The sequence below is a fragment of the Ictidomys tridecemlineatus genome, chromosome 4, assembly GCF_052094955.1.
Source record: "Ictidomys tridecemlineatus isolate mIctTri1 chromosome 4, mIctTri1.hap1, whole genome shotgun sequence".
NCBI classification, from domain to species: Eukaryota; Metazoa; Chordata; class Mammalia; order Rodentia; family Sciuridae; genus Ictidomys; species Ictidomys tridecemlineatus.
In genome coordinates, this window is record NC_135480.1 from 102,445,484 (window position 1) to 102,466,681 (window position 21,198).

At 36.2% G+C, this 21,198-nt stretch overlaps 1 protein-coding gene and 1 pseudogene across 5 annotated transcripts in view; one reads left to right on the plus strand and one right to left on the minus strand.

Annotated features, from left to right (window-relative positions):
• The window catches only part of Cbl (Cbl proto-oncogene), a 100,145-nt gene that overhangs the window by 27,839 nt on the left and 51,108 nt on the right, over positions 1-21,198 (plus strand). For 3 of the 5 annotated variants that reach the window (XM_078047155.1, XM_078047154.1, XM_005328365.5), the window contains exon 2: positions 679-926. In XM_078047155.1, coding sequence (XP_077903281.1) covers positions 679-926 — 248 coding nt within the window. Of the gene's footprint in view, positions 1-678; positions 961-20,853; positions 20,883-21,198 lie in introns of those variants that run through there. The other 2 variants (XM_078047157.1, XM_078047156.1) reach the window with 2 other exon arrangements.
• On the minus strand, positions 16,361-20,982 carry LOC101958490 (non-histone chromosomal protein HMG-14 pseudogene; annotated as a pseudogene).

The window sequence follows — 21,198 nt, forward strand, 5'->3', positions numbered from 1 at the left end:
TATGGCTTGGAAGACTGAGGCAGGAGGATCGCAAGTTCAAAGCCAGCCTTAGCAGCTTAGCAAGGTCCTAAGCAGCTTAGTAGACCCAGTCTCAAAATAAAAAGAGCTGTAGATGTGCCTTAGTGGTTAAGCGCCTCTGGATTCAATTCCTGGTACCCCCCTAAATAATAATAACAATAAATAAATAAAAACAAAACTGCAAGCCCAAAGATTACAGAATTTTACCTCCCAGGACAGCCTTTTTCCCCCCTGCCCCTGGAAAGTTTCTTTATTGTGGGATCAGCCATGTATTTAAAGGCCAATTTGCCATGTCTTATCTATCATGTTTTAGGCATTTGTAGGAACATTTTTCTCCTGTTTACTTCAGTCATTTAGTATGCTGTGTATTGTCTACTCCATTAGTCTTTTATAGAGTTTTTTGCTTTTTTTTAAAAAAAAACTCTTGTTGCTAAGGATCAACTCAGGTTCTTGTGTCTGAGAATTTTAAGAACTCATCCTTCTAAGGGTTCCACTAGAAATACAGTGATCGCCTGTGGTTGATAGGTTATGGATTATTTCTTATATTTGTGTGTTTTTCATGTTTCTACTACAGAGCACATATTTCATAACGTTATCTTAAAAAAAGAAATTGTCCTTAAGATCCTTCAAGTAATAGCCTTTCTTTTACATTTGTTGCAGGTGGTGCGGTTGTGTCAGAACCCAAAGCTGGCGCTGAAGAATAGCCCACCTTATATCTTAGACCTGTTGCCAGATACCTACCAGCATCTCCGTACTATCTTGTCAAGATATGAGGGGAAGATGGAGACACTTGGAGAAAATGAATATTTTAGGGTGTTCATGGAGAATTTGATGAAGAAAACTAAGCAGACCATAAGCCTCTTCAAGGAGGGGAAAGAAAGAATGTATGAGGAGAATTCTCAGCCTAGGTAATGGAGAAATACTACACAAATATTATTTCAGGTCTGTGACTGCCTGAATGGATAACTGTACAAGTAGTTGAGTTTGTTTGAATTTTATATTATCTGGAATGGAAAATGACAGTAGATTTTAAGGTGTGCTTTATGTAAAGGTTCTTTTGGAGGACATTGCACCATCTTCAAGTCTGGTAGACTTGTTTTCCTAAAGTTATGGAAATGGTTGCAGACCGTAGACCTTTGAAGACCTGGGGGATCGTGAAAGTTAATTGTATGTTGACGTTATTGTGTTTGGTTTTGTCCAGTTGGAAATAAATTTTAACTCATTTAGAACAAGTAACAAAATATAAATTCTACTAGGATTTTTTTAGTGAGTAATTTACTCTTGAGAGACACTTAATTGGAAGGAATAGTAATTTTTGAAGGCATTAAGTAACTATGCATGACTCTAGCAGTAATGTACTAATGGTATTTTTGTAGTATACTATTTCTTAGTCTCTGATGGCTTCAATTATGGCAACTCTGTTCCACTTAAAATTTTTTCCACATCATTACTCATATACCTTGACTGTAACTAATTATTCAGGTTTAGTTCAGGTATCAATCTTTTCTTCTTGAAATGATTTCTGGTGACTAAATTCAGTCTGTAGGAATTTGTAATTTCTGGTTTACTTGCAAATGAACTTTATTCTTATTAAATGTAAAAGGGCTAGGGATGTAGCTCATTGTCTAGCCTTTGTAAGGCCCTGGGCTTGTTGGGGGTGGGGGGAGAAAGAAAAAGGAAGAAAGAAAGTAAAAAAGAAATGTTGACTATATGGAACTCTAAGCTAACTAGTTATTTCATACTGCAGATTTATTTCTTTTACAGCACTGGGTACTGAAGTATTTGAGAGTGTTTCTTTACCCTCCCTTCCCCCTGTGCTAGGGATAGAACCCAGGGCCTGGCACATGCTACGCAAGAGCTATATCCTCAGCCCTTTTTATTTTATTTTAAAACAGCATCCCACTAAGTTGCTCAGGATGGCTTCATATTGGCGATCCTTGTGCCTCAGTCTCATGAGCAGCTGGGATTACAGATGTGTGCTAACAAGCCTGGCAAGAGTTTTAAAAAATATAATCTCATACTGCAAGGACACAGCCACATCAATGTTTATAGCAGCACGATTCACAATAGCTAAACTGTGGAACCAACCTAGGTGCCCTTCAGTAGGTGAATGGATAACAAAAATGTGGCATATATACACAATGGAGTACTATTCAGCATTAAAAGAGAATAAAATCATGGCATTTGCAGCTAAATGGATGGAGTTGGAGAATATAATGCTAAATGAAGTTAGCCAATCCCAAAAAACCAAATGCCAAATGTTTTCTCTGATATAAGGAGGCTGATTCATAATGGAGTTGCGCTGGGGAGGGGAAGAGCATGGGAGGATTAGAAGAACTCTAGATAGACCAAATGGGAGGGAGGGGGTATGGGGGTAAGAAAGACATGGAATAAGATAGACATCTTTACTCTAAGTATATGTGAATGAAGACACGAATGGTGTGACTCTACTGTGAGTACAACCAGAGATGTGAAAAATTGTGCTCTATATGTGTAATATGAGTTGTAATGCATTCTGCTGTCATTTATAACAAATAAGAACAAAAATATATTTATAATCTCAATAAGTAAATCTTTATTACCTAACAAAACTTTAAAAATTTACCAACTACTATAGACTTTATTGTGGCTAATTCTAGGAAGGGAAAGAATTTTAAAAAGCATTTAAATATGATGTTAAGGGGCTAGGGTTGTGGCTCAGTGGTAGAGCACTAGCCTAGCCGGGTGCAAGGCCCTGGGTTCGATCCTCAGCACCACATAAAAATAAATAAACAAAATGAAGATATTGTGTCCAACTACAACTAAAAAATAAATTTTTTTAAAACATATGATGTTAGTGTAACATCATCCAAATATGATATAAGATATGACTCAATAGAGATACATACAGGATGCTGCAAGAATAGTTTTGCTTGGTGGCATAGAGTTAGCAGCAAAAAAGAAGTGTTATTTATTTATTTATTTATTTTTAAGAGAGTGAGAGAGGAGGGGGAGAGAGAGAATTTTTTTTAATATTTATTTTTTAGTTCTCGGCGGACACAACATCTTTGTTGGTATGTGGTGCTGAGGATCAAACCCGGGCCGCACGCATGCCAGGCGAACGCGCTACCTCTTGAGCCACATCCCCAGCCCAAGAAGTGTTATTTAAACTAGATTTTGTAGGATGTTTTATGAGTTTTCTATGTAGAGAAGTCAAGAGAAGACCTTTAACATAGTTGTATGAAAATACAGACTGCTTAGGGAACATGAGCAGTCTGGTTTGGCTAGAACTATGGTAGCTAGATAAGTGGAAATACAGTTGGAGTCTTGTTATAAAGGGCTGGACTTTGACCTGTAGACTTTCTGTCTTGTAGGTGACAGATTGTCATAAAACAGTTGGTGTGTATGTTGAGGGGAGGGGATTTGGGGGATTGAACCCAGGTTTGTTCTACACTAAATTATAAATATATATCCCCATCCCTTTTTAAAAATTAAATTATTTATTTATTATAATTTTTTATACATGACGGGAGAATGTAATTCATTTCATATTACACACATAGAGCATAATTTTTCAAGTCACTGTACACAAAATATTTTCACATCATTCATGTCTTCATACATGTACTTAGGATGATGTCTAACTCATTCCACCATCATTCCTACCCCCTTACCCCACCTCATTACCATCCTTCCCCTTTGCCCTATCTAAAGTTCTTCCATTCCTCCTGCCCCACCATCCCTTTTTATTTATTTTTTTAATTTGGAGACAGGGTCTCTCTGAGCTGCCCAGATTGTCCTCCTTCTTGCAATTCTCCTGCCCCAGCCCGCCTATTTGCTGGGATTACAGGCATACACCACTGTGCCCATTCCTTTAATTTTTATTTAGAAACAGCTAAGTTGCTGAGACTGGCCTTGAACTTGTCCTGCTTCAGCCTCCTAAGTCAGAAATTACAGGAGTGCCCCACTAAGCCTGTTTTTTTTTTTTTTCCTTTTTCTCTCTCTCCTGATAAGGGAAAATTTATGAGCTTTAGTGTCTTGATATTTTTGATCTATGTTTTGGCTTAGAAGTTTTTCTATTTTTTAATATGGATATAATTCATGTAGTGTAAAACTCACTCTCAAAGTATATGATTCAGGGTGCTGGAGTTGTGGCTCAGGGGTAGAGCGCTCACCTAGCACATCTTAGGCCCTGGGTTCGATCCTCAGCACCACATAAAAATAAATAAAATAAAGGTATTGTGTCCATCTACAACTAAAAAATAAAATTAAAAAGTATACAATCCAGTAATGTATACAAACTTGTGGTTTTTAGTTTATTCAGTTATGCAGTCGTCACCACTCTTCAATTCCAGATTATTTTAATCACCCCCAAAAGAAACCCATACTTGTTAGCAGTCACTCCTTACTCCCTTTTCCACCTCCCCTCTAGCCCATTCACTAATATCTGCTTTCTCTCTCAGTAGATTTACCTGTTCTAGACATTTTATAGAAATAGAATTGTACAACATGACCTTTTGTGTCTGGCTTCTTTTAGTATGCTTTCACAGTTCATACATATTTATATTGTAAGTCATTACTTCATTTTGTTTATAGTTAAATGATTTTTCAATGTATGGTCATACACATTTTGATTATGGACATTGGGTTTGTTAACATTTTGGGGCTATTCAGAATAATGTAGCAGGCTGCAGTGGCACATACCTGTAATCTCAGCAGCTCTGGAGGCTGCTGATCCCTAGGACTCCCCCCCCCCCAAAAAAAAAAGCTGCTGTTAATGTGCAAATTTTGTTTATTTTTTTCACTCCTTTTGGTCTATAACTAGGAAAGGAATTGCTAAATCATATGGTTCTTCTTTTTTTTTTTTGGACTCATAGATTTTAATGTACCAGAATATAAAAAAAATTATTAGATAGGAGGATTCCAGATAGCACATTACAACCAACCTTTGAGAAATTTCCACATGCCAAGTTTTTCTGTACTATCAAAGAAGGATATCCACAATTTTTTGAAAAGACTATTAAAATAATCTTTCTTTTTTCAACTACATTATCCATGTGAGGCTAGAGTTTCTTCACATACTTCAACCAGAACAGTGATAGAATATAAGTAGAAATATAAGTGACAGATTATAAGCAGAAACAGGTATGGGAATCTAGTTGTCTTCTATTAAGCCAGGAATTAAAAATATTTGCAAAAAATGTAAAATGTAAAAGAGGATAAAGAGGGCTTGAGACTAAAAATGTTGAGAACCATCGATGTAAGCCATTTACTTAGCACTATCATATGGTTTATTCTGTGTTTAATTTTTTGAGGAACTTCCAAACTGCTTCGACAAGTGACTACAGCATTCTGCCTTCCTCTAGCAATGTATCAGGATTCTAATTTCTCACCAACATTTATTATTGTCATGGTCGTCATCTTCTTCTATTTTTCCGTACTAGGGATTTAACTCTGGGACACTCAAACACTGAGCCACATCCCCAGCCCTATTTTGTATTTAATTATTTAGAGACAGGGCCTCACTGAGTTGCTTAGTGCCTTGCTGTTGCTGAGGCTGGCTTTGAACTCACAATCCTTCTGTCTTAGACCCCTGAACTGCTGGGATTATAGGCATGCACCACCGTGCCTAGTTTATCATCTTCTTTATTATAGTTATCCTACTGGACTGTGATGTGGTATCTCAAGGTTTTGCAGTGTTTTTCTAATGAGTAATGTGAGTGTGAGCATCATTTCACGTACCTATTAGATATCTTCTTTGGAGAAATGTCTTATCAAAAGTTGTGCCCATTTTTTATTGGGTTGTCTTTTTATTGTTGAATTGTAAGTTTTTTTTGCGTGTTCTGTATACTGGACTACTATCATAAATCATATATACCATATGTAAGATTTGTAAAACTACTCCCATTCTGTGGGTCTTTGCACTTTCTCAGCATATGCTTTGAAACACAAATGATTTTAATTTTAAATCTAATCCCCATCCTTTTTTTTTTTTGGAGACAGGGTCTCATTAAGTTGCTTAGGACCTTGCCAAGTTGCTGAGGCTAGCCTTGAACTTGTGATCCACCCGCCTTAGCCTCCTGAGTTGCAGAGATTACAAGCATGCCACACTCATACCTGGCTTGAAGTCTAATATTTTTTCTTTAATTGTTTGTGCTTTTAAGAAACATTTGCCGGGCTGGGGATGTGGCTCATGTGGTAGCGCGTTCACCTGGCAAGCGTGATCCTCAGCACCACATACCAACAAAGATGTTGTGTCTGCCGAGAACTAAAAAATAAATATTAAAAATTCTCTCTCTCTCTCTCTCTCTCTCTCTCTCTCTCTTTAAAAAAAAAAAAGGAAACATTTGCCTAATTTAAGATCATGAAGATTATGCCTTTTTTTCCCCAGGAGTTTTATAGTTTTTGCCCTTGGATTTAAGTCTTTGATCCATTTTTAGTTAATTTTTGTGTATGGTACGGGATAGAGATCCAACTTCATTCTTTTTCATATAGATATCCCATTGTCTTGTACCAGTCTTCCTTTCCTGTCTGGATACATTTTATTTTATTTTACTTTTTCCTGCCTAATTACCCTGGAGAGACTTCTGTTGAATAGAAACTATGTTGAATAGGAGTGGCAAGAGTAGGCATTTTTGCCTTCTTCTTGCTATTAGGAGGAAAACTTTTAGTTTTTAACCATTGACTATGATGTTAGCAATAAATTTTTTTTTTTTTTATTTTTTAGTGTAGATGGACACAACACAATGCATTTTATTTTTATGTGGTGCTGAGGATTGAACTCGGGTCCTGCCCGTGCTAGGCGAGTGCTCTAACGCTGAGCCACAATCCCAGCCCCAGCAATGGAATTTTTATAGATGCATATTTCAGGTTGAAGAAATTTCCTTCTATTTTTTATATATCAGAGTAGCCAGGCACACCTGTGACTGTGGAGGCTGAGGCAGGAGGATCACAAGTTTGAGACCAGTATCAGCGACTTAAAGAGGTCCTGTCTCAAATTAAAAAACAAAAAGGGATGGGGATGTAGCTCAGTGATAAGGTGCTCTTCATTTTAATCCCCAGTACCGCAAAAAATAAATAAATAAATAAATAAATAAAAGAAGAAGAAGAAGAAGGAGGAGGAAGAAGAAGAAAAATATTTATTTATTCATTCATTCATTCATTTATGAATGAATGAATAAATAAATAAACTTGCTCCAGCTGGGCATGATGGTGCATGCCTTTAATCCCACTGATTTGAGAGACTGAGGCAGGAGGATCCCAAATTCAAAGCCAACTTCAGCAACTTATCAAGGCCCTAAGCAATTTAAACCCTGTCTCAAAAAATAAAAGGAGTTTGGGATATGACTCAGTAGTTAAGTGCCCCTGGGAATGTGGCTCAGTGGTCAAGTGTCCCTGGTACTTGCCCCCCCCCACCACCAAAAAAGTGGAAGGTGGGAAAAAAATGACAGGGAAAAATCAAAATTGGCTCCTAGTTTTTCTTAACTCTGCTGGTGGTGTAACATATTTTAGAATGGAGAATTCAGGATATAGACATGGGAAGAAGCAATAGAATTCAGGATACAGATGTGAGAAGAAGCAAATTTTTATTCTAACGTGTTATGTAAGATAGCAGAATGCATTACAATTCATTTTACACATATAGAGCACCATTTTTCATATCTCTGGTTATATACAAAGAGTTCTATTTTGAACCCGTTTAAGTTTGAGGGTTTTTTGTTGGTTTTGTTTTGTTTTGTACTGATGAACCCAGGGCCCTCTACCACTAAACTACATCCCCAGCCCTTTTTATTTTTTGAGACAGGGTCTCTCTAGGTTGCTTAGGGCATTGCTAAGTTGCTGAGGCTGGCCTTGAATTTGCAGTCCTCTTGCCTCAGCCTATTGAGTTGCTGGAATTATAGGCAGGTACCACCATGCCCAGCTTTAAGTTTGAGATATTCTTATGAACCTTCTAAGGAGAGACGTCAGATAAGCAGATGGGTTGAGCCATTAGAATTTGACTTATAGCAGGAGAGAGTTAGAATAAAGACAGAAAATTTCGTTTAGTAGAATATTTAAGGCCATGAGACTTCTCTATCTGGGAGGAGACAAGTCAGGTCAGCAGTGGAGACACAAAGGAAGCACCACTGAGTGGGAGGAATAAAAACAGGAGAGAACCAATAAAGAAAAATTTAACAAAACAAAACAAAAACAAAAAAACAGGGACTTGGGTATGTAGCTCAAGACCACCATCTGAAGTAGATATTTGGCAAAAGAAATGAATAATCCCCAAGGAATACAAAAGGCCAGTGTGAATATGAAAATATCAATTCAGTTTGCAAGGCATAAAGTTATTTTTATTTTGGCTTATAAAAGTGGAAAATGTATGGGCTAGGGCTATAGCTCAGTTGATAGAGTGCTTGCCTTGCATGCACAAGACCCTGGGTTCAATCCCCAGCATCACCAAAAAAGAAAAATTTATAATTAGTGTTTTGAAAGAGGATGCAGGGAAATGAATTCTATATCTCATACCTGGTTGTTGTAGGAGTAAAATTGGTCCAACCTTTGAAAACATTTAGAATTTTGCTTACTAGGTTCACTTTTAGGATAAATTTATCAATAATTTGTGTTAAAATATCACTATGAAGACGAGACATTTACTAAGATGCTGTCACAGAAAAAAAAAATTAGAAACTTATATGTATAGCATCAGAAGATCAATCATATAAATAATAGAAGCTATGGTATATTTAGACATTAAACATTTTTGTTAATGAAAAATGACATGGCAAACAATATAATTAAATAAATATGCTACAAAATTTATGTTTAATAAAATAAAATCCCTTTTTAATTATAAGGTCCCATTTTTGTAAAAAAGTATTTTCTAAAAGAAATTATACCAAAATATCATCTTTAGTTTCTGCATATTAGAAGTACAATATTTTTTAATTTTCCTGTGTTTATGTTCTTTAAATTATCTATAATGACGGACTTGGGGATGTAGCTCAGTGGTATAACACATCCCTAACAAGACTATGGGTTCTGTCCCTAGCACTGCAAAAGACAAATAAGTAAATAAATGTCCTACAGTGAATATGTAATTGACCAAATTTTTACTCTTTTTCTTTTTGCTACCAGAAATTGAACATAGGGACATTTAACCACTGAGCTACATCAGCAGCCCTTTTTATTTTTTGAGACAGGGTCTTACTAAGTTGCCTGGGGCAACTTACTAAATTGCCTTGCTAAGTTGCTGGCTGGCTTTGAACTTCTGAACCTCCTGCCTCAGCCTCCTGACCCACTGGGATTACAGGTGAGCGCCATGGTGCCTGGCTATCAAATTCTTTTTTTTTCCTTCCTTTTTTCCAAATTATTTTTTAAGAAGAAAATAAATTATATTTCTTAGGTAGCAAGAACAATCCTTCACAAGGATACTCCTGAAAAATTTCCTATTTATTTTTCTGACTTAATTGTTAGATTTAAGTGAACTAGTCAGAAATAGGGCTGAGTCTCTATCTTGAGAGGCTGGAAAACTTAGTCAAAATGAACAAGATGGAGTTTATGAAGGTGAAAAGTAATATTTAGTTCTATACTTTTAGAAAATCATAGTATATGTTAAAACAGTAGATCATAAATTAACTGTAGTCTAATTGTTTAAACAAGATCCTTTGTTTTCTTAGAAAATCTAATTAGGGATACAAAATAGGTTTGTGTTTCAAGTACTATTTTTTGTTCATTTTTTGAGGTGGGGATCTCACCGATGAATGTGAAGTTATACACATTTATGTATAATGTGTCAAAATATATTCTACTCTCATGTATAATTAGAACAAAAAAATATAAAAAAATTAAAAAACCTTTTCAAATAAGACTTTTTTTTTTAAGGGTGGTGAGGACAAAAGCTGCTATAAATGGTGTGTGTCTTCCTTCCAAAATTCATGTTTTTTGTTATTAGGGTGGTTTTATTTTCTTTTGGATACCAGGAATTTAACCTAGAGGTGTTTAGCCACTAAACCACATCTCCAGCTCTCTATTTTTATTTTCAATTAATTAATTTTTGGTGCTAGGGATTGAATCACCGAGTCACATCCCCAGTCCTTGTTTATATTTTATTAGAGACAGGGTCTCACTGAGTTGCTTAGGGCCTTGCTAAGTTGGTGAGGCTGGCTTTGAACTCACAGTTCTCCTGCCTCAGAGAAATCCCTTGATTCTTCAAATCCCTTGATTCTTCTTCTAAGGGAATTTTACTGCTGGGCTATGTCCTCAGCTCCCCTCCCCACAACCTTAAAAAAAATTATTTTGAGACAGGGACTGGCTAAGTTTCTCAGGCTGGCCACTGAGCCTAGCAAGTATGTTTCTTAAAAGGTTAATTGCAGTGTGAAATCCAAAAACAGTTCAGTGAGCATTTTGTATTTTGTTACTTTCAAATGCATTAGTTTATCCTGTACATGAGAGTCTTATTTTATTTTATGATTTTGGTGTAACATGTATGTGTCACTTGGAAGCTGCTGGTCTGTACACATGTAGATTTTTCCATATGTTGCTGTATCATTTTGCAATATCAAAACAGTCAACATGCATTAGTTAAGTCTCATTAAAAACTGGGCTCAATGGAGAGTGCTTATAATCCCAGCAACTTGGGTGGCCAGTCGCAAGTTCAAGCCCAGCAGGGGCAAATAGTGAAACCCTGTCTCAAACGAAAAAAATTTTCTCATTAGAAAAGTTTATTGGGAAACTGTTGTTGAGTACAATGGTAGTGGTTAGAAGTTTCAAAAATTTGAATTTAAACTTGAATTGTGTCATTGCTAACAAAACATCAGTTTTTTTTTTTTTTTTGAAACATCAGGTTACTTCCTTCATTTTGGATGCAGTGCTATTTATCCTAGTTTGAGTAGTCATAAATTTGACAATTAGTCTTTCTTTTATTTTTTAAAGTAAAAATGATGTTCTGTGTCGTGAAAATCCACAGTTAAGGTAACCTATTTATGGTGAAAGAGTGAAAGCTTTTCCTTAATATCAGGAACCAGACAAAGAAGCCCACTTTTGTCACTTCTTTTCAACCTATTACTGACAGTTCTAACCAGAGCAGTCAAACAAGAAAAATAAATAAATAAAAGGCATCCAAACAGGGAAGGATACCTGGTACCTGAGCTTGAATCAAGACAATAATACCAAACTGTACATGTAGTCAGTATTCATTGCCATTTGCACATGAAATGATCTTGTATTCAAGAAAGCCTAAGGAATGCATTAAAAAATTACCAGAGCCAATAAATGAGTTCAGCATAGTTGCGGAATACAGAATCAATTACATTTCTATATACAAGCAATGAACAATCCAGAAAGAGAATCAGCCATGAGTTTACCATGGAGGTAAAACAATCACATTGAAAACTGAAAAGCATTACCAAAGATAGGAAAGAAGGTGTAAGTCAATGGAAAGATTTCCAGCGTTGATGAACTGGGAATAGTTAACACTTAACTTAGTGTTAAGATGGCAATACTCCCCAAACTGATCTACAGATTCATTGTAGTACCTGTCACAATTCCAGCTGCCCTTTATGCAGAAATTCACAAGCAGATCCTAAATTCAGACAGAAACTGAAGGGACCCAGAAGAGGCAAAACAATCTTGAAAAAGAATAGCAAATTTGGAGGACTCACACTTCCTAATTTCAAAACTTTACTAACAAAGCTACAGTAATCAAAATGGTGTGGTATAGGTATCAGAATAGATAAATAGATTAATGAAATAGAATTGAGAATCCAGAAATAAGTTCTTAAATTTATGACCAATTTACTTTTAAAAAATAATTAATTAATTGATTAGTTTTCACAAGGGTTCATGTGTGCTGGGCAAGGACTTTTATCACTGAACTGCAGTAGCTCATCAGTTTACTTTGAAAAGAATAATAAATCCATTTGTCTTTTGAACTAATGGTGCTCACATTAAGGGATATCAACATGGAAAAGAATGAAGCTGGACCTTCCCTTACATCTTTTACAAAAACCATCTCAATAGATCAAGGAATTAAATTTAAGAGTTAAAACATACAAATTCAAAATCATGGCATTTGCAGGGAAATGGATGGCATTAGATCAGATTATGCTAAGTGAAGCTAGCCAATCCCTAAAAAACAAATGCAGAATGTCTTCTTTGATATAAGCGGGGCGACTCAAAATACAAGAGGGAGGAAGAGCATGAGAAGAAGATTACCATTAAATAAGGACGAGAGGTGTGTGGGAATGGGAGAGAAGGGGAATTGAACAGAAGATGGTAGGAGACCCTCATTGTTATGCAAAATTACATATAAGATGGTGTGAGGGGGAATAAAAGAGAGAAACGTGTCACAGTAGATTGGGTAGAAAGAGGTAATGGGAGGGGAGCGGAGTGGGGGATAGGAAGGGTAGCAGAATACAATAGACACTAGTATGGCCCTATGTATAAACGTGGCTGTATAATCAATGTGATCTTGCAATCTGTACACGTGGAAAAATAAGATTACGTACCCCATTTGAATCAAATGTATGATATGTCAAGACTATTGTAATGTTTTGAGCAACTAATAAAAAAATTTTTAAAAACATACAAATTTTAGGTAAAAAAGTAAATGAAAATCTCTGTGACCTTGGATTAAGCAATGGATTTTTTTTAATTAATATTTTTTTAAATTGTAGTTGAACACAGTATCTTTATTTATTTTTATGTGGTGCTGAGGATTGAACCCAGTGCCTTAAACATGCGAGGCAAGTACTGTATCACTGAGCTACAACCCCAGCCCAAGCAATAAGTTTTTAAATATGACAAAAGAAGTATAAGTTGTGCAAGAAAAAGTAGATACATTGAACTCTATCAAAATTAGAAACTCTGCACATAGAGTGAAAAGATAGCCCCCAGAAAGGGAAAAAAGTATTTTAAAGTTATATTTCTGCAGGGATTAATATTCTAGAATATATGAAGAATGCCTATATATAGCTCAACATCATAACAAACCAATTAAAAAATGCTGAAAACTTTTAAGTAGACATATCTTCACAATAGGCCCATAAAAAGATGCTCTACTTATCATAAAGGAAATACAAATCAAAACCACAATGATATATTGTTTCATACTCACTAGTATGGATATTATCCCAAAAGTACTAAGTATCGGTTAAGCTATAGAGATACTGGGACCCTCCTGTTTTGCCTATGGAAATGTAAAATGGTGCAACTACTAAGGAAAACAATTTTGGGATTTCCTCAGAAAGTTTCCTCTCCCTTCCGCTTCCCTCGGGTACTGGGGATGGAACCAAGGTGGGTCTCATGAAGTTACATAGACTGGCCTTGAATTTGTGATCTTCCTACCTCAGTTTCTTAAGTTGGGATTACAGGTGTGTGCCACTACTCCTGGCTTTTACATGTACCTATGTACAAGAGGTATTTTGTTTTTATTGCAAGTCACCGTTAAGAATACAGAACTGGGCTGGGGCTGTAGCAGTGGTAGAGCGCTTGCCTAGCAAGTGTGAGGCACTGGGTTTGATTCTCAGCACCTCATAAAGATAAATAAATAAAATAAAGGTATTGTATCCATCTAAACTACAAAAAAAATTTTTAAAAAAGAATACAGAACTGCTTACATGTACAGTTTGTTATTATTGTCTTGATTCAAGCTCAAGTACCAGCAGTCTTAACCTCCATGGCCTTTGTACCATCCGTATAAATGTACATACCCTGGGAAAAAAGTTGTGTGGTGTTTTAATGGTAATATGGAAGTAAAAATTTTAACATTGTGGACTTCCAGGAAGAACTGTGTATTGTATTTTTAAAACTACTATATTGATGTGCACATTTTTAAAATGCTATAACCATATTATAGAAAATTGAAAAAGTAACACAAGGGGAAAGAACTTAATACTACTATCATTTGTGGGTAGTTCCTTCTAGTCTCTTAGAGAGTAGACTTTTTGTGATGCTATACTGTTCTTTATTCATAATTCTGGAGAATCATAGGCTAATCTTTTGTCTTTTTGTGGTTAAACCATTGTACATTTCAAGGGAATAGAGTGTCAAGGCTGGTACATAGGTTTTAGTAAGTGTGCCAAGTCCTGTGGTAGCTGGTTAGGTTGCTGTGTTGAAAGGTTTAGTAGCAAAAAGTCCCAGTAATCCCAGCTGCTCAGAAAGGTGAGGAAGGAGGATTGTGAGTTCAAAGCCAGCTTCAACAATGGCGAGATACTTAGCAACTCAATTAGACTCTTTCTCTAAAGAAAACGCAAAACAGGGCTGGGGTTGTGGCTCAGTGTTCCAGTGCCCCTGAGTTCAATCCCTGGCACCAAAGAAAAGAAATGTTTTCTGGTGGTCTTGTGAAGAGAGATGAGAGAATTATTATTTGTAATCTGTACTTTTTCTATCTAAAATGTGGAGTTTTCATCACATGTGGAAAAGATTTTATCTTATTATTTCTTCAAGATTAATTTTGTTCCTTCTCTACTTCCAGACTCCATTTACATGTGTAAATATCTCTTGATATCTCACTGGCCATTGGTACTGTTCCCGCCCCCCCCCCAGTGTTTTATTTTGGGTAGTTTATATTACTCTTAGTTATAGTTACTTAGCAATATTTAATTTGCTGAAAATCCTTTCCATTAACATTTTCATCTTTACAAGTTGGATTTTAATCTTTTTTTATATCTTCCATGTGCTTAACATCTGCAAGTGATTCTCTGCCCTTTTGTATAAGGAATATAGTTAGAACAACTATTTTGTTATCTTTGTCTGCTAATTCTGTTATCTGTGTCCCTCATAGGTTTAATACTCTTTATTTTTGTCCTAAGAGTCATTTTCCTGCTTTATTGTGTGCTTGGTGATTTTTTAAAATTTTTTATTTTTTTAGTTGTACATGCACACAATATTTTTATTTATTTTTATGTGGTGCTGAGAATAGAATCCAGTGCCTCACATGTGTGAGGCAAGCATTCTACCACTGAGCTACAGCCCTAGCACCTTGGTGATTTTTTATTTTTTACTGGATGTCAGACAGCATTAGTTTTACCTTGTTGGGTGATAGATACTTTTGTATTTTTTTTATTCTTTCATAACTGAAATTTTATTGGTTGTATTGAGGATCAGTACACAGACATTTTACTTAGAATTATTAATTCATGTATTGAATTAATTATTAATGCATGTATTGAAAATCTAAAAAGCCTTATACTGTGATTCTTTCTCAGTTTTCCCAGTGACTTTCCAGCTTCAAATTTGGAGGCAAATTTTCCTTAGGAGGATCAAGTATGCTGGTGGGGGGTTTTGTAATTCAAGTGACTAAGATAGGAGGATGCAAGTTCAAGGCCAGCCTCAGCAACTTAGTGAGGTCCTGAACAACTTAGTGATGATTATCTTTAAATAAAATATTAAAAAAGGGCTGGGGATATAGCTCAGTTGGTAGAGTGTTTGCCTTGCATCTTGCGTGCACAAGGCTCTGGGTTCAATCCCCAGCACCACACACACACACACAAAAAAAAAAAAAAAAAAAAAAAGAGCTGGGAATGTGGCTTAGAGGTTAATGGTTAAGAACCCCTGGATTCAATCCCTGGTACGGGGGTGGGGGTGGGGAATATATATATATAGTACCAGTATCTTCAAACATTGCTGAGCTGTTACTTAGGTCCCAGCAGTTCACAACTTTTTTATATACACTACATACTACATAAACAGATTTTCTGGTCTTTCACAGACCATTAAAAAAAAATGATTAGGAAAACTGAACTTGCACAACCAAAGATGTTACAGAGTACACATGATTCTATCAGAGCAGTGATCCAGGAGTAGTTTTCTTTAGGAAGTAATTCTACTAAAAAATAATACAGGAGTAGAAATATTTTAAGATATTCAAGACATTAAGTACAGGACTGTGACTTCAAACTGCCATTTAATATGCTTTGCATTGTAGGATGTAAAATTAACCCCCAACCTATGGAATGTTAAGCTTACACCCCAAGTCTGTCCAAGCCTTCCCATAATGCAGTATGCTACTATTTTCTGGTTGTACCCCAAAATAAACAAATAGCAGTTGGTTTCATTTATTTATTTTTCTTTTTAATATTTATTTTTTTAGTTATAGGTGGACACAATATTTTATCTTTATGTGGTACTGAGGATCAATCGAACCCAATGCCTCACACATGCAAGGTGAGCGCTATCCCTCTGAGCCACAATCCCAGCCCCTGGTTTTATTTCTTAACACAATCATTTATACTAAAAAAGTGGGGAAAAAATTAGGTTTCCTTTCTTTTAAAAAAATGCTTTTGGAGCTATAAAAAGACTTGCACTTACAAAGTAGTTGATAAGAACATTTCTCTGGGTTGTACAAGGAGGAAGACAAAGACCTCTGATAAACCTATGATTAATCAGACTTGACTTCTTTCTCTTCCACTTCATCAGAGGCTGGAATCTCCTCATTTTTAGTTTCTCAGTTTTCTGAAGGTAAATCATCTTTAGTTTCTTGGTTAACCACTTCAGCCTGTTTTTCCTTTGCTCCCCTTTTCCCTTTTGTTTGCATTTTTTTTTTGCCCTAAGTGTTATCGTTTCCCTCCGCCTTCTTAGCCTTTGTGTCCACTTTTATAGGAGTAGATTTAACCTACAGCTTCACATGGGCTCCTCCTTTGCCACCCTTTTGGTAAAGCTGATCTTCCTCTTGGGCACGCCGTGCTGTCTGTCCACTGCTGCTCCTCTGGCTGCCTGAGTTTTTTTTTTTTTTTTTGGTGTGTGTGTGTGTGTGTGTGTGTGTGTGTGTGTAGTGTGGTGTGCTGGGGATTAGAACCCAGGGCCTTGTGCATGTGAGGCAAGCACTCGCGTACCAACTGAGCTATATCCCCAGCCCCCCCTCTTTTTAATGTTCTTATAAACATTCTTGAACTGTGTTCTGTGACAGATCTGTGTTAGAGTACTTTGATCCTTTTAAACCTTAAGGCAGGACCAAATAGTCTTTAATCTAGGGCAAATTTTCCCCAATACCCACTGAATTATAAGATTTCCCCTTTTCTGCCCCTGTGTGAAAACTGGGGATTATTAATACTCCTTTTGGTTGGTTCTTCCCTGGGTTCAAGTATTTCTCTGTACTGATCAGTGCTCACTTGAAGACTTAGAAGGCCCCCTGTTTAGAACTTCAGAGATGGCTCTTTGTATGCAGTTGTCTTTTATGGAATTCTGCACTGTAAATGTTATCTGTCTCGGCTTCCCCAGACTTGCAGTCCTGTCTCATCCACCCAGGTTGCTTGGGTTCCCATCTTAGTGCTGAGACTTGTAAACTCTTTAGGCAGTAGGGTTAGGCCAGTCATAGGGTTTACCTCACTTGTTTTCCCTCTTCAGGGGTCGCTTTCTCTGCTGCCTGATGTCTAGTGTCTAAAAGCCATTGTTTCATATATTTTGTTAAATATTTTTTTAATTTTTCAGGCAGGGAAAATCTATTCCCTGTAGGTTCTTCCAGTCTAAAATTTAATTTAGTGTATTTTCAAATTCAGATGAACTGAATATTTATTATGTTCTTGCTGTGTGAGTGATATGTTCAAAACTCTATCTAGCAAAGGTATGGATGGGTACACTTGTAATCCCAGCTGCTCAGGAATCTGAGGCAGGAGATTACAAATTTGAGGCCAGCTTGGGCAATTTAGCTAGACCCTGTCTCAAAATAAAGAGGACTAGGGTGTAGCTCAGTGGTAGAGCACTTGTCTAGCATGGGTGAGGACCTTGGTTTAATTCCCAGTGGGGAAAAATCCCAAATTCAATCTAGTGTTTACTCTTAATCTTACTACATACACCAGTTGAACACTTTCTGTGAGTCAGGCATTGCTTATTCTTTGTTCAGCAAAACAAGATGGCCTTTTTTCTATATGCAAGGACAATAGTTTTTACTTTATAGATGTGGAAACTGAGGCTGAGAGAGTTAGAATGTCCCCCATATCCATGTAGCTAGTTAAGTGCCAGAGCCTTTTGTTTTTAAAGCTTGTCTCCAAAATATGTATTACCAATTATATTTTGTTTGTTTGAATGCCAAGGACTTTATTTCATTCCCTATTATAAAAATGATCCTTGGGAGGCTACACTTCAAGCATCACATCAAATGTTAAACTGCACAATGTGAGAGAAGTTAAAACATGTTTTAATAGGTGTGTATTTTGAATACAAAACAGTAATGTGATTGACCAAAGGATCGTGTATTCATATAACAAGGAAATTCTACTCAAAATATTTCTGGTGAAGACATAGGCTTGATTATGCAGATTTTTTAAAAAATGGAATGTAGGTCTGGGGTTATGGCTCAGTGGTAGAGTGCTTGCCTAGCACATGCAAGGCCCTGGGTTTGATCCTCAGCACCACATAAAGATAAACAAATAAGGTATTGTATCCAACTAAAACTAAAAAACAAATGTTTCTTAAAAAATTAATGTAAAGACATTGTCCTACACCTGCTCTGGAAGATTCAGTGATAACTTTTGTAAAACCAGAGCATTATAGAGAAATAGGCGGTGAATATCAAGTAGAATGTGCAAAAGCTTGTTCTAATCACTTTGTTCTAATAGTGCCAACTAAGATTTGGTCTAAATCCATAAGGCTTGTGAGGTCTACAACAGCATTTAAATGAGAACATCTTAAAGAACAAGCTCCAAAGCTGGCTACAAGAATGGAAGAATGTTTTTCTTGCCAGCCTGTTGTATACAAAGCCAGCAAATGCCTGCTAGTGATAACTAGTAGTATGAAAATGTTAGCAGCTTGAGAAATTCAGTCCTGGCAACTAATTTTTTTACTTTGGTTTTTCTGTGTATCAAACTTGAAATTTCTTCAGCAAGCTTAAATTCACTGTATTAAATTTGTTTACGGAATGGAATAAAAAGCTTTCCTTAGCATTTTTCTTTCTTCTCTTTAAACCTTTTCCCTACTCCTTTTACATGCAAAACACTCATCCAGCTTAGTATCTAATAAAATGTATGTAGATGTTTGAAATTCGTGTTTAAGTGTTGAGATTTACTGTTTCTTAACTGGTATTCTCATTTTTATGGTATTTTTTCTCCAATTAGTATTTTATTTTCTCTGTAAAGTTGGACTAGATAATAGTGATCCCTTTTCTCCTGTTCTGCTAATTTAACTTGATTCAAAAGTCATTTGTAAAGAAAAATTCTTCCCTTGTTGTTTCTGTTAATAGTGACCTAAGTTCTGTTGAAATGAACCTTGGCGCATATTTCTTTAGACCTATGTATGACTAAAATATTATCTTTTTTGGGGGTGGGTACTGGGGATTGAACTCGGGCACTTAACCACTGAGCCACATGTTCAACCCCTTTTATATTTTCATTTAGAGAAAGAGTCTCACTGAGTTGCTTTGTGCCTCATCAAGTTGTTGGGGCTGGCTTTGAACCCAATAATCCTCCTGTCTCAGCCTCCTGAGCCACTGGGATTACAGGCATGCACAGTGGTGCATGGCCTCTATTTTGTTTTTTAATCTCAATATCAAAGTTTTATAGATTATGTTCCTTGCAAAACCTAAATGGTTAAGGTACTGTTTCAAAACACTGTTTCCCAATTATTTTTTTACTCAGTGGCACACTTACAATGTCAGAAAATATGTAGTATTGAAAATTAGGTCGAGTCCGTGACTGTGGAGTTGTTTTGCCCAGATTTGACTCCTCTGCCATTTATTATCTACAACCTTAAACAAGGTACTTCTTTTAAACTCAAATTTCTCATTTTAAAATGTTCTCATAGTTTGATAATTCCACAATGCAAATATATATCAAAACATCATTTACAGTACATGCCTGTGATCCCAGCTAATTGGTAGACCGAAACAGAAAGATTATAAGTTCAAGGCTAACCTGAGAAACTTAGAAAGACCCTGTCTCAAAATAAAAAATAGAAGGGCTAGGGCTGTAGCTCAGTGATAAGAGTGCCACCAGGTTCAAAATCAAAACCAAGTGTACTTGTAGGATTGTTAGGTTATAGTAAATGTTAATAATATTTTTTAAATTATTATTTTAGTTTTTATGAGATACTGGGGATCAAACCCAGGACCTCTTGTGCATGCTAGGCAAGCACTTTACCACTGAACTATACCCTTAGCTCTAAGAAGATTTTTTTGTTTTTGTTTTTTCATTGCTGAGTATTGATTGAATCCATGGCCTTACACATGCTAGGCAAGTGCTCTGCCACTGAGCTTTTACATTCAAGCCCTCCCCCATAAATTAATATTTAGAGAGCCCTTAATATAATCCTTGGTTTACAGAAAGCAGGACATAGGTATTTGATAAAAAGAAATTTTAGAAGAGTGTTCTCATTGATGATAGTCAGGGAAGAGCTGGGTGTGGTGGGCACATGCCTGAAATCCCATCAACTCTGGAGGCTGAGGCAGGATCGAAAGTTCAAGGCCAGTCTCCGCATTTTAGCAAAGCCCTAAGCAACTTACAGTGAAACTCTGCCTCAAAATTAAAAAAAAAAAAAAAAAAAACCGCCTGGGGACGCAGATCAGTGATAAAATGTCCCAATTCAATTCCCCCCATTAAAAAAAAAAAAAAGGCATGAAAAGGAGAAAAATATTAAAAGAAAAAAACTATATGCACTGAATTATACACTTAAAATGGTTAAAATAGTAAATTTTGGTATATATATTTAACTGTAATTTTTAAAAATAAATGTCTTAATTTACTTTGTGTGTGTGTGTGTGTGTGTGTGTGTGTAGCTGGAGTTTGAACCCAGGACCTTGTGCATGTTAGGCAAGTGCTGAGCTACATACCCAGCCTCTTTAATTTACTATTTTATTGTTTTTTTAACTTTAAAAAAAAATTCTGTTTTGTAGTTGTAGATTGACAGCATGCTTGTATTTGTTTATTTTTATGCGGTGATAAGGATTGAACCAAGCACCTCACACATACTAGGTAAGTTCTCTGCCATTGGAGCTATAGTCCCAGCCTCCGTTAATTTACTTTTTAGTCTTATTTTAAGAGTACTGGGCATTAAACCCACGACCTTGGGCATGTTAGGCAAGAACTGTACCACTAAGTATACTACCAACTCTTTCTTTAGGTAGGGTCTAGCTAAGTTGCTGGCCTTGACCTTCCAATCCTCTTGCCTCAGTCTCCCAAGTAGCTGTGATTATACATATATGCTCTAAAAAGTCCTTTATGTAAGGAAATTTCTGTTTTTTTTCCCCTTTATTTCACGTATTTATTTGTATGTGGTGCTGAGGATCGA